General features: G+C 48.1%; 2 protein-coding genes across 6 annotated transcripts in view; both read left to right on the top strand.

Annotated features, from left to right (window-relative positions):
• Nucleotides 1-2,657, top strand: part of CSTF1 (cleavage stimulation factor subunit 1) — a 7,152-nt gene extending 4,495 nt beyond the window's left edge. The window contains exon 5 of the mRNA XM_005423633.3: nucleotides 1,208-2,657. Within this exon, the coding sequence (XP_005423690.1) occupies nucleotides 1,208-1,467 (260 nt within the window). The 3' untranslated portion in view covers nucleotides 1,468-2,657. The remainder of the gene's footprint in view (nucleotides 1-1,207) is intronic.
• Nucleotides 2,658-4,012: 1,355 nt separating this feature from the next.
• The window catches only part of CASS4 (Cas scaffold protein family member 4), a 21,539-nt gene continuing 13,207 nt past the window's right edge, over nucleotides 4,013-12,344 (top strand). For 2 of the 5 annotated variants that reach the window (XM_031059138.1, XM_031059135.1), the window contains exon 1: nucleotides 4,013-4,102. In XM_031059138.1, the coding sequence (XP_030914998.1) occupies nucleotides 4,058-4,102 (45 nt within the window). In that variant the 5' untranslated portion in view covers nucleotides 4,013-4,057. Of the gene's footprint in view, nucleotides 4,103-7,591; nucleotides 7,667-12,344 lie in introns of those variants that run through there. The other 3 variants (XM_031059137.1, XM_031059140.1, XM_031059136.1) reach the window with 3 other exon arrangements.

The raw sequence follows: 12,344 nt of genomic DNA, 5'->3' as shown, positions 1-12,344 counted from the left end.
AGCAGGATTTAGGGAATAACGAAGCCTTGGGAAGCTCTGCATGTGACAACAGCTGTGTGAGAGGCTTTGGGGTCAAGCACTCAGGTGCTTAAGCAGTAGGAGCACAAAAGATGCTGGAAATGGAAACGGTGTGTGTCAGGTTTGGGGTTTGCAGGTCCCTGTTTGCAGTGCAGCTCTGCTGGGAGCAGCCAGCAGGGAGCAGCACCTTCCCGGGAAACCCTGCAGGATCCCAGGCAGGGTCTGTGGGAAGCACACTTTAACTGAGGGTATGGCCAAGGCAGCTCATACTGCACGTGCTGCGTGAGAAACACACTGAAAGGTCCTCAAGGATCATCAGACTCTGTGGGTTCTCCTCTCCTTGGTCACAGCTGAAGGTCTCATGCAAAAATATCAGGCAGAAATACTCTTGGGTAAAGGATTGGACATGGCACAGCTGGAGTAGGTATTCATGGCCTGCTGTCCCCTAAGGAATTTTAGCATATATACATGGACAGCAGGAGGAATTTCCCATGGAAAGGGTGGTCAGGCCTCAGCAGGGGCTGCCCAGGGAAGTCTGGAGGTGTCCAAGGAACACCTGGAGGTGGCACTCAGTGCTCTGGTGACAAGGTGGGGATGGAACAGAGGCTGGACTCAGATCTGTCTGGTCCTGTGATACAGCTACAAAAGAATATTTGTTATTGCACCACCTGTTGCTTGTGGAAGTGGTTGAACAGCAGAGAAAATAGATAGAAAATTGATGCTTAGGGAAAATGACTCATAGATGTGGTGGTGTTTGCAGGGGTCCCAGGATGAGGGAAGAGATGAGAATCTTGACTCCATGTTTCAGAAGGCTGATTTATTAGTTTATGATATATATTATATTAAAAGAAAGTGATATATTAAAACTATACTAAAAGAATAGAAGAAAGGATTTCATCAGAAGGTTAGGAAGGAATAGAAAGGAATGATAATAAAATCTTGTGACTGACCAGAGAGTCCGAGATAGCCGGACTGTGATTGGCCATTAATTAAAAACAACCACATGAGACCAATCACAGATCCACCTGTTGCATTCCACAGCAGCAGATAACCATTGTTTATGTTTTGTTTCTGAGGCCTCTCAGCTTCTCAGGAGAAAAGATCCTAAGGAAAGGATTTTTCATAAAATGTGTCTGCGACCCGTAGCTATGAAAACTTCTAAAGTCCCCGTTGTGCTGTGTGTGTTCAGGTGCTGGGCTGAGCGGGCGCCAGGTGCACAGGACTCAGGCAGTGTTCAACCACACGGAGGATTACGTGCTGCTGCCCGACGAGAGGACCATCAGCCTGTGCTGCTGGGACTCGCGCACGGCCGAGCGCAGGAACCTGCTGTCCCTGGGCCACAACAGCATCGTGCGCTGCATCGTGCACTCCCCCACCAACCCCGGCTTCATGACCTGCAGCGACGACTACCGAGCCAGGTTCTGGTACAGGAGATCCACCACGGACTGAGGGCACTCTGCAGGCAGGGACTGCCCAGCTCCTGCCCCCCGGGCCGCTTTGGATTCTGTCAGACGTGGCAGGAAAATAACAAATATTGAGACTTTTCACCCCACGCTAATTTTTTTATTAGTGTGTGCGGTTTAATTTTTGTAAGTCATCTCTAATTGTCCTGAAGGGAGGGGGTGGAGAATAAAATGGTCCTGGCAGGAAGGGCTAAGCTTGTTCCCCTGCCTGTGAATCACACACAAGATAATGGGACTGTGTCCTGCTCAGAAGGAGCCAGTTCTGCTCTGTGTTGTGTCTGTGCAATCCCTCTGAACTCCGGCAGAGAAGAGATCACACAAAGAGCAGCAGAACTTGGTGTGGAAACTTTAACAAAGCCTTAAGCTGCCTTCAGCCACAATTCATTATTTGTAAAGCTCTGGTTTGTATCTTTCAGTCTGGGGTTTTGGTGAATTCTTCTTTGTGTTTTTTGTTTCTTGGCCAAGTAGGCCTTCAGTTCTGAGTTGTGCCATAAGAATTTTCAAACAGGATTTTCAATTGTTTAGAAGAGTTCAAGAAATGGTCTTCTAGTTCTGGTGTTAAAGTCAGACTTCATCTCATCCTCTTCTGTGTTTATCTTAACAAGTGGGACCTCAAAATTAATTCCTAATAGTTTTAAGGAATATCCACATTGCAATTAAAATGTGACAGTGCTGCTGCAAGTGAAAATAATTTTGCCTTAGAGACCTTTAATATCCTCTCAAAGAAAGAAACGTGTGCATCTGAATTTTTGTATCTGTACCTCAGAAATGTCACTGTTTCATTTGACTGAGAAAAGTTCATCTATGTCTTACACAGCACTTCAATTACATTCTTTTTTAATTAGTCACAAACTCAGTGCCCATTGTTGAGAAACTGTGCTTAAAACTTCTCTAAGTTGGAAAATTCACTACTTATTCTCCCAGAGATCTGCCTGAGCAGAGCCTTAAGCTTGTTTTTTTGAGGCCTCCTCGTGCAGAGCTCTCGGGCATCACAGCTGGGAGGCTCCTTTGGTCAGAGCTCAGCACTTGCCTTTGTGAGGGTTTTGAAATGTGAGGTGGTTCTTGCTGCTGGATTAACTTCCATTACACTGAGGAATTGTCAAGGGCTGGTGAGGGTACAGGTTTTGTCTGTATTTAAATAAAGATTGCCTTTTAAAAAGCTCTTTGATACATAAAGAAGGATTGTATTTGTTTTCTGTATAACAAAGGAGAAATGGTCAAATATGGGAGGCTGGGGCTTGGGAATGATGTATTTGTTGTGTGCCACCTGAATCAGGTACAATTACAGACTCGAGATGTAGAATGTGGGAGATTTTTATTTAAAAAATGAAATTTCATTTTCTCTTGAAAAGCTCCCTCTATGCAGAACATTTCTGAGGCTGAATTCTCTTTGCTCCTCCTCTGCCTCTGTGAGGGTGACCCTTCAGAAGCAGTGGTGCTGAGGGATGGTGGTGCTGCTGCCTTTTTGGTGGGGAAACAAGGAGAAGCAGAGCTGGGGGCAGGGAAAGGGAAGTCCTGACACAGTCACTGAGGCGTGATGTGGGATGGGTGACAGCAGTGGCTTTTTTAGTTTGGAGTGCCACCTTCTTTTTAATTCTGCTAAAGCACCTGTCTGTAATTCATGCACTTGTTACTAGTGTTTGGAATCTGCTTTCACAACCCTCTTTTTGTGGTTTATGTGTTAAAGCACCGCTGTGGCTGTGAACTGGGGGAGCTCTCACCTCAAGCTTCTGTAGCTCTGGGGGCTTGAACTCACAGTGCAAGAGCAAAAAGTTACTTCTTTAACAGAAAACCATCCTGCCATTGGCACCCTGCTGCCTTTCATATCCTGGACATCCTCCTGAGGCCACAAGGTTGTTGGGTTTCCACTGGAGAAAGAAGGGCTGGGAAAAACTGAACTTGTCCTATTGAGGGAGAAAATGAACCCTGGGGTGAAATTCAGTGTGCAAGGCCAGGCTGGATGGGCTTGGAGCAGCCTGCTCTGCTGGAAGGTGTCCCTGCCCATGGAATGAGGTGGTCCCTAAGCCCCTTCCAACCCAAAGCATTCCCTGACTCTGGAAACACCTTTCCCTGTGGGACTCTGGAGGTGCCTTGAGTTCCTGAAGGGCTCCTGCTTGTCATGCTGTGAGAGCCGAGACTGCCTGGAAAGCCGGGAGGAGCTGGCAGTGAAATCCTGCACCACTGGGACTGGCAGGGCTGCCTTATCAGGGCTGTGCAGCTCCTCACTGTGCCACAGCCCTGCTCTCACTGCTGCAAAAGAGGAAACAGGAGCACAGGCAGAGGGCTCAGACTTCCCACTGCTGAACTGCGACAAGTTGGTGCAGGAAGACCAAGGAAAATCCCACTTGACGCGGCGTTTTCTTACTTGCAGTCGCCTAAAGGGCTTTTTGGGGGGTTATATTCTGCCCTCCTTTCATCCTCTGCTGTCTCAGATATTATCTCACATGAGAAGCTTGTCTCCAGGCTGCGAGTGCTGCTAGGGGCAGAGCTGTCAGATGGACTGAGGGGAGTTCCCCACACGGGCACGGCTCCAGGGTCCCCATCGCCCTGGTTCTCTGTGCTGCTCCAAGTGCACAATGACAACCATGGATAAAAACCCCAGGAGCAGCACATCTGCAAAGGTAGGTCTGGCCTTTGGGGTAGGGAAGCGTTTGGTGTTTGAATTCAGTGGGATTCTTGGTGATGGAGTAGCAGGGATGAGATCCCTCCAGTTCTGGCTCTTCATGGCCAGAGGGACACTGAGGGACTGGAGCTGTCCAGGGCAGGGAACAGAGCTGGGAAGGGCTGGAGAATTCCTGAGAGAGATGGGAAGGGAATGGAGAATCCCTGAGGAGCAGGGAAGGGAATGGAGAATCCCTGAGGAGCAGGGAAGGGAATGGAGAATCCCTGAGGAGCAGGGAAGGGAATGGAGAATCCCTGAGGAGCAGGGAAGGGAATGGAGAATCCCTGAGGAGCTGGGAAGGGGCTCAGCCTGGAGCAAAGGAGGATCCCCAGGGATCTTTCCAGGAATTTCCCCGTGGAAAGGGGGTCAGACAATGGAACTGCTCAGGGAGGAGGTGTTTGGAGTGCCCATCCTAGAGGTGTCCCAGGAAGGGCAGGAGGTGGCACTCAGTGCTCTGGGCTGGCACAAGGTGGGGATCAGGCACAGCTGGGACTCAGAGGTCTCTGCCAGCCTCAGTTCTGTGGCTCTGTGAAGTTTTTGGGTTCCTCATCTCGGGGGGACAGAAGGTTCCTGTACCTGATGTCCCCCTGTGCTTTTCACGGAGACAAAACCACTGACTGGGAGAAACATCTTGGTGAGGATGCTGGATGAAGCAGAACTGTGCTGAAATAAGCATGTTTGTGAAATTATAAAGATACAATGTCAAGGTTCCACCTTGCTGCTGTGCTGCAGTGACATTAGAGACACAGATCCTTTCTCTGCCAGCCCTGGTGCCCTCTTGCATGACAGAATTTCTTTATGTTACACGCAAACCAGAAAACATTTTGAAACACTCTGTGTTCCTATTTTGAAAGACAGGACCCAGTGTATAAGGTTTGTTACATTTCTTTCTGTATCCACATGCCATCTAGATTAATTTTCTATGGATCAGAGGCCCTGCTGCAGCTGTAAGGGTTGGAGAATGCTGAAATCTTGATTCAAAGTCAATGCTTTGCTGTCCTGCTGTCTGCAAGGCTAAAAAGTGGCTGGAATTGGGATTTTCATCGTGGATTATGATCTCAGTGTTTACTGTAAATAAACTGCCTCCTGGAAATTTAACACAAAATGTAGTGTGGGGGAAAAGCTTAGTAGGAGCTCAATGAGTAATTTTTTTTACACTCCAAATTTTCCATCAAGACTTGTAAAGATTAGGGGGCTACTTTTCACATTGAGTCATCAGTAACTGAGGCAGGGTATTTTTCATCCCTATATAGAAGAATTTTCTATTTCTACAGATATTTCTCTTGAGTGGATTGTCAATAAATCAGTGGAATGGTAGCAAACTGATTGCCTGTTCTGCTGTGAGCATTTTAGACGTGGCCAGAGCCCACCCAGTCAACTTCAGCTGAGTAATAAAACACCAAAATTATTTCTGCAACATCAGTGATCAACTCTTTGTAAGTCCCCTACCACTCTGGCAGTACTGATTATTATGATACTTGAATGATATAAAAATACAAAGGGTTTTTTTTTTATTTCTCTCTGGACTTCCTGAAGTCTCAGCAGCATTGCTGTGACAGGAAATGCTCTGCAATGACCCCTGTGCCCCAACTATTGCACCTGCCGGGGAAAGCCCCTGTGAGAGGAGCTCAGTGGGAGCTCAGCAGGGCTGTTGTTTGGTTTGGCTGTTGTTGTTGTGTTTCCAGGGGCAGCACAGGAAGCCTTGCAGCCCTTGCTGCAACCTCAAACCCCTCTGAGCTCCTGCAGTGCCACAGGCTGAGGGAAAATGGGAGAGTCTTTGCATGTGCTTCAAGTGGATCTGGAGTTTTTCTCCCCTAAAATGCCCCGTTCACATCTCCCCTCCTCACCCACAAACATGGGAGTGGGGGAGACAGAGATTCTGTGCCCAGGTCAGAGCTCGCCTGGCCAGCCCTGGCACCTGGGAGGAGCTGGAGCTGCTGCAGAGGGACCAGAGGAGGATACAGGATGGGCAGAGCTGGCATTGTTCACCTGGACAGGAGAAGCTCTGGGGTGACCTCAGGGTGGCCTTGCAGGGCCTGGAGGAGCTGCAGGAAAGATGGAGAGAGAGGATTGACAAGGGACAGGACACAGGGAATGGCTTCCAACTGACAGAGAATAGGTTTAGGTGGGATATTGGGAAAAATCCTTCCCTGTGAGGGAGGGCAGGCCCCGGTTCCCTGGCAGTGCCCAAGGCCAGGCTGGAGCACCCTGGGACAGTGGAAGGTGGAAGGTCTCCCTGCACAGCAGGAATTCCCTCTGGGGCTCATTCATGGGAACATTTAATTGTATTTGAATGTAGTTCTGTGGTCACAAGCTCTGTGGGTTTGTAACTGATACTTCTCCATCATTTCAAATGCTGGAGCACCTGAAAAACACCAGGGTAGCAAATGAATGGCTCCTGATCAGCTGCATGAAGTGTCTGAAGGGGTCAAACTGCTGCTCCTGATGTTTAAAAAATAAAAAAGAAAGATGAGAAAAACCACAAAGGCATTGAAATGGGCTGGTTTGTGCCAGGAATTCTTTCTCCTCTGGACAGCAGCTGGTTTGCTCCCAGCCCAGAGGTGTAGATTTTGTTGATGAAGCTTTTCAATTCAGCATTTTCTATTCAAGATATAAAAGTCTTTTCTAGCTACAGGATTGTGGCTTTGGGAGCCAGTGTCTAATTTAATCTTGAAGCTACTGTGGAAAGAGGAAGGAAGAGGCTTTTACCAGAGAAAAGCCAACGTGTACAAAGGCAAAAAAACAGTAAAAATTTGCCAACCCTCAAGATATCCTGAGTCCAAAGTGGTAAAACCTGTGCACCAGCATGACCAGGACTCAGCTGTTGCCAAGCAAATAGCAACCATTAATAATTTTAAATAACATAATGCCTTAATAATATTTAAGGATTTTTTAAACCATCCAAGAAACAAAACCTTTCAGCTGCAGGTCATGTTTAGCTTTCCCCCTTGGGTTTTCTGCCTCTGCAGGGTGAGGTGGTTTTGCAGAGGATTTATAACCACAAAGGGGATCTGTTCAGTTTTCTAAACACTGATTAAAAGTGTATCAAAACTCACACCACTTTGAAGTTAAAAAAAAAAATTAAAAACCTAAACAAAGAAACAAACAAAAAACCCAAACACAACAAACCAGCAGTAAAAAACCCTGCAGCAATAACGCTTCCAAATCCAGCCCTTTTCCTGGTCCAGCCCTGCTGCCCCGGGTTTTGTGTTCAGAGCAGGGCAGGCACTCCCTGCAGGGCTGTCTGTGTGTCCTGCACATCACCAGCTGCAGCCAGGGGCTCCCTGGAGAGAATTCTGCCACGTAATGAGCTCCCCCCATTCCCAGAGCTGCTTTCCTGGGGCTCCCAGCGAGCAGGAGGAGGCAGAGGCTGAGCTTTCCCTCTCCAGGCTCCCAGCCAGAGCCTCCAGAGCTGCCTGAGACACTGGTAGGGCTGGGGACATCCTCCTCCTCCTCCTCCTCCTCCTGCTCCTCCTGCTCAGGTGATGGACTAACAGGGAAACGCAGCAAAATGAAGGTCAGTGTAAGTACTGGGCTCTTTTCTTTCTGCTGCAGTTGATTTAGTGACTTTGCTGATTCCGTTTGTAGTGGACAGAGGGTGAAATCTGCATCTGGTGGGGTCTCTTTGCAATGTGTGTGCTCAGCTGATTTGCACATCACTAACGGAGCACGTCGTCTGAATTTTTTAACATATAATCCAAATTAACAGTTTCTCAAGAGCACCAGCGTGGCAGAGGAGGGTGAGGGTTTGTTCTGTGTACATTGAATAATGACAAGTTTATTAGAAATGATCACGAGTGACTCAGACTGGTCACTTCCACATTCTCTTGGGAAAAAAAAAAACGAGGTTAAGAGTTGAGCAGTGTATTACCTCAAAAGAGATGATGGTTTTGCATTGACTCCTAGAAAATGGGTAATGGAAATGTCTCAAGAATTGAGGTCACTGTGTGATGAGGAAAATGCCAAGTAATTTCAGTCTGAACGCTGTGAGCCTGGGAAAGCCTTTGCACTCGAGGGTAAGGACTGGCTACATCCTGCAGAGCTGCTGGGGCTCTCATTTTTGGGAAATACTCTTTTCTCTTGGTGTGGGGGGGATTGAGTGATGGATCAAACCCATTTTGCAGCCGTTTGTGCCTGGCTTCGCCCAGCCCAGGCTGGGCTTTGTGCAGGGCTGGGGCTGTGACAAGGGCTGGCTCAGCTGGGCAGGGCAGGGCTGGGCTGTCACCATGTGTCCCCTGCTAATGACAGCCAGGCAGCAGAGCCCAGCTGCTGCCCGGACCTGGGGACTCACACCAGGGATTAGCCCAGCTGGAAACCCCTCTCTGCCTGCAGAAATGTGACAATTTCAGTGATACTCACGCAGCAACCATCCACTCCTCAATTTATTCAATGCATTTCATTCACCTCAGAAACACCAGCTTTGCAGGGCTGTGCAGAGGGCAGGGTCAGGACAAGATTTTGGGGGGTGAGGACAAGATTTGGGAACTGCTCAGTGCAGCCAGGGAGCCCCAGGCAGCTGCAGCAGTGGGAGTTGTGCTGCTGCTGCTTCTTGGTGGATCAGAAATCCCCAGCCTGCCCTCAGCTCTCTGCTGCTGCCACACCAGGGGAAAAGGGCACAGCATGCAGGGACAGCACCTTGGCGCCTCCAGCAGGAGGAATTCCTGAAAATGTCCAGTTTTCAATGAAAAATGTGTCGTTTGATCCTGCTGAGCTTCCTTGGAGACGTTTTGCCTGATTCACAGGAGGGTGAGGACCCTGCTTTGAGGAGAGCACTTGTAACATCAGGACTTTCTGTATCTGCACAGCCACATTTAGAAATAAATGTAGTCAGGTGTAATTAAGATACTAAAAATCAAAAAACCCTGAAGTGATTGGGGGCACATGGGAAAAAGGAAGGTTTGAGGACCCAAGCCCCAGGAATGCTCCCACAGGGAGCAGCAGGAAGGAGCAGTTTATTTTCCCTTGAGCTTGGGCATGGGAGCACTCCTATAAAAATGCTCTGAGTGGGGTGAAATCCTGGCTGCTCTTGTCCCTTCTGGTGATTTTAACACACAAAGGATTTGATTGACTTCATTTGTGGCGCAAAGAGAGTTTGGGGGAAATCAGCAGAACTCCAGCTTGCAATTCCCACCTCTGCAGCAGCGCCCTGTGTGAAGCTGCAGGATTTGTAAGCTTGATGTTTTTAAGTGGTGCTTCTATATTTGATCCAATTTAGAATTCAAAACCTGTGATCAGCACCTGCTTCCACCCCCACAAAATCAATTAAAGCAATAAAAGCAAGTCCTGATGCTCATTCCTCCTCGAAGCTCACACAAAACTTCTGTATGAGCTGAACAATTCTTTTCCAAGATACACAAACAAAACAAAGAAATGCAGAAGGACTTTCTGCAGGTCACAGGAACTGCTGCACATGCAGGTGGAGAATGGTCTGAGCTTTTAAGGTAAATTTTCCCCTTTTCCTGTGGACTCTCTACAATTAACTGAGCAAAACTGAAGTGACTCAGAGTGGTCTGGGCTTTAACAGGGAATTCTCAGGGAAGGCTGTTCCCAGCTGAGGGATGATGGAGAATGTTTATTTCTGCAGCTTTGCTGGGAGGTGAGGAGATTAACTGGAAGCTGCTCTGTAAACATGTCAGAGGTGTCTCTGATGTATGAGCAGAACTGTTTAGCAAACACAACCCTCTATCTCTTCCTCCTCAAATATTTTAAGTCCCACTTTCCTGCAGTAAAAGAGCTCACTCATGTATTGATGTGCAACATGAGAAATATTTCAATCCACAAAAACTCCCAGGATTAAACTGGGAGTTTATTCTCAGTTTATAGAGAATAAACTCCCAGTTTATTTACGTGATCTCAATGGGGTTTTTTAGGAAGAAAATTGAAGATCATAAATGAAAAATATCTTTTTTATCAGAAATGCTATGCAATAGTGAAGTACCCATTCACATGAAATAATACAGGGTAGCAAATTGAGATTTCCAAATACAAACTGAGTGGGACAAGGGCATAGAGAAATTATTTCATGGGGCCTTGTGCTGAAATTATCACGTGCTGTACATCACTGTGTCCACATGGATTTTTCTAGCAAAGTTTGTATATATTTAATAATGATCTTTTTTTCTGTTGCATGAAGATCAGGCTTGGGATAGGAGAGGCACCAGGAGATTTTAGTAACAGTGGGATGTTTCATCCTTAGCATAAATATCTATTGTGTACACAGAGCACAGATGTCACTCTGAGGGTATAAAATTTTACATTATAGAACTGGGCACTGATCAGCTTTACTGCCCTTAATTACAACTTCTCCATTAATAAACATGAGGGAGCAGCTTTCATCCCTATGACTCCCAGGGGCTGCCAAGGCTTTGTAGAGGGAGCAGGGCTGGGTAAGGATCTGCAAACAACAAAGATGTGACAAGTCCAGTTTGGAGGGGAATTGCTCTGTCCACATCTGAGCCACATGAAGGAGAGGCACTTGCAGCAAGATGAGAACTTTTGGAGTGAAGCTGTTCCAGGGACCCTGCACTGTCAATCCTTCAGTGTGGGACCCTGCCCTGCCCTGCCCTGGCTGTGGGCTCGGGGGGTCCCAGTGCCTCGGGAGGGGCTGAAGTGGACACTTTTTTATCTTATCCAGGTCTGTGCTTTGTCAGCATCTAGTTTAAACCCACTCAGTGAGAGCAGAGCCCCAGCACTGCCTCTCAAGGCGCTTTTTGTGGAGCTTTTAGGATGTTCTCTGTCTTAGGAGAGGTTTTGCAAGGCTGCTGATTGAGGCAGCAAGCAAAGAAGGAAAATCACTTGGACCTCACCTGTGTTGCTTTAGTGCTTTTTACACGTTGGGTATTTAAGGACACAACACACAAAGCACCAGAGAACACTGCACGGCCAGAGCTCTGCTGGATATCAGGGAAAATCCATCTCCCAGCGCCCCCAGCACAGCCCCTGCTCCCTGAGCATCCGGAGGGCTCGGGATCCAGGAATGCAGCCCTTGTTTAGAGGCAGGGCAGGGCAGGGCAGGGCTGCCTGAGCTCACAGGAGAGCGGGGGTGATGCCTCACACACCTCCGGGGAGCTGGGGCAGCAGGCAGGGCTGGGCTCTGCCTCACAGCCTGCCCTGCAGATAACCCTGCCCGTGGCCCTGCAGGCATGGTGGGAGCAAGCACGCACCTCCTGAGCTGCTGCTGGGCTGCTGAAATGCTCTGCACCTTGCTGAAATGCTCTGCACCTTGCTGAAATGCTCTGCACCTCCTGAAATGCTCTGTACCTTCCTGAAATACTCTGTACCTTCCTAAAATACTCTGCACCTTGCTGAAATGCTCTGTACCTTGTTGAAATGCTCTGTACCTTGCTGAAATACTCCGCACCTTCCTGAAATGCTCTCTGCACCTTGCTGAAATGCTCTGCACCTTGCTGAAATACTGAAATACGACAGGGGATGGCAAAGATGTGCTCTCCAACTCCACAGTATTGAGGGTTTGTCCTGAAAGTTGGAATTTAATTAAGCCCTGCCTTAGCTGGAAAACCTTTAGGGTTTGTTTTTTGGGTTTTCTTTTGTCCTTTTTAAGAGCTCCACTGACCCTGCCGGTGCATGGTCTGACAATCTCTCAGTTCAGTCATGTTCCACACACTGGAGTTTAGGGCTTGTCTCCATCACTTCTCTGGTCAAAGTCTTCATTCTTCCCTTCCATCTCTCTGGATGGGATATGAGATGATCCATGAACAGATCTGTTTTCTAGCTAGGTCAGCTCCCCCAGAGTGCCCTACGATTTAATTGATTCATTAATTGATCTCCTGCTTGGCTTGATTTGGGATGATTCTAGAGGTTGCTGGGTTTGTGTTGATCACAGATGTGAGCTCCAGAAATGCAAAATCTGAGCCAGTGTCCTGCCTCAGCCTGGCCTTGGGCTGGGGGCTGTTGGCCCTGGGATATTTGCCCATTTTTACTGGCCAAACTAAAGGAATGTGTGCTGTGCCTCGAGCAGGGACCCCTCTGATGGAAAGGTGTGGGTCTCTGGTTATAAAATTAGGCTCAGCAGCATCTTGAGGGTGCTGTTTCCACAGGAAAAGGGAAATGTCAATATTTAGATGCCTTTTAAAACCACAGTGTGAACCAAAGGTTCCTCTCAGCTGTGTGGGTGCACGTAGGAAGGGCGGCCTTGCTGTGTGTGCCCCAGCCAGGCCCACCCCTTGAGCCCGGCCTTGTGT

The sequence above is a fragment of the Geospiza fortis genome, unplaced genomic scaffold (assembly GCF_000277835.1).
Source record: "Geospiza fortis unplaced genomic scaffold, GeoFor_1.0 scaffold361, whole genome shotgun sequence".
NCBI classification, from domain to species: Eukaryota; Metazoa; Chordata; class Aves; order Passeriformes; family Thraupidae; genus Geospiza; species Geospiza fortis.
Note: the sequence above shows the minus strand (reverse complement) of the source record. Positions and strands in the feature narration are given on the sequence as shown.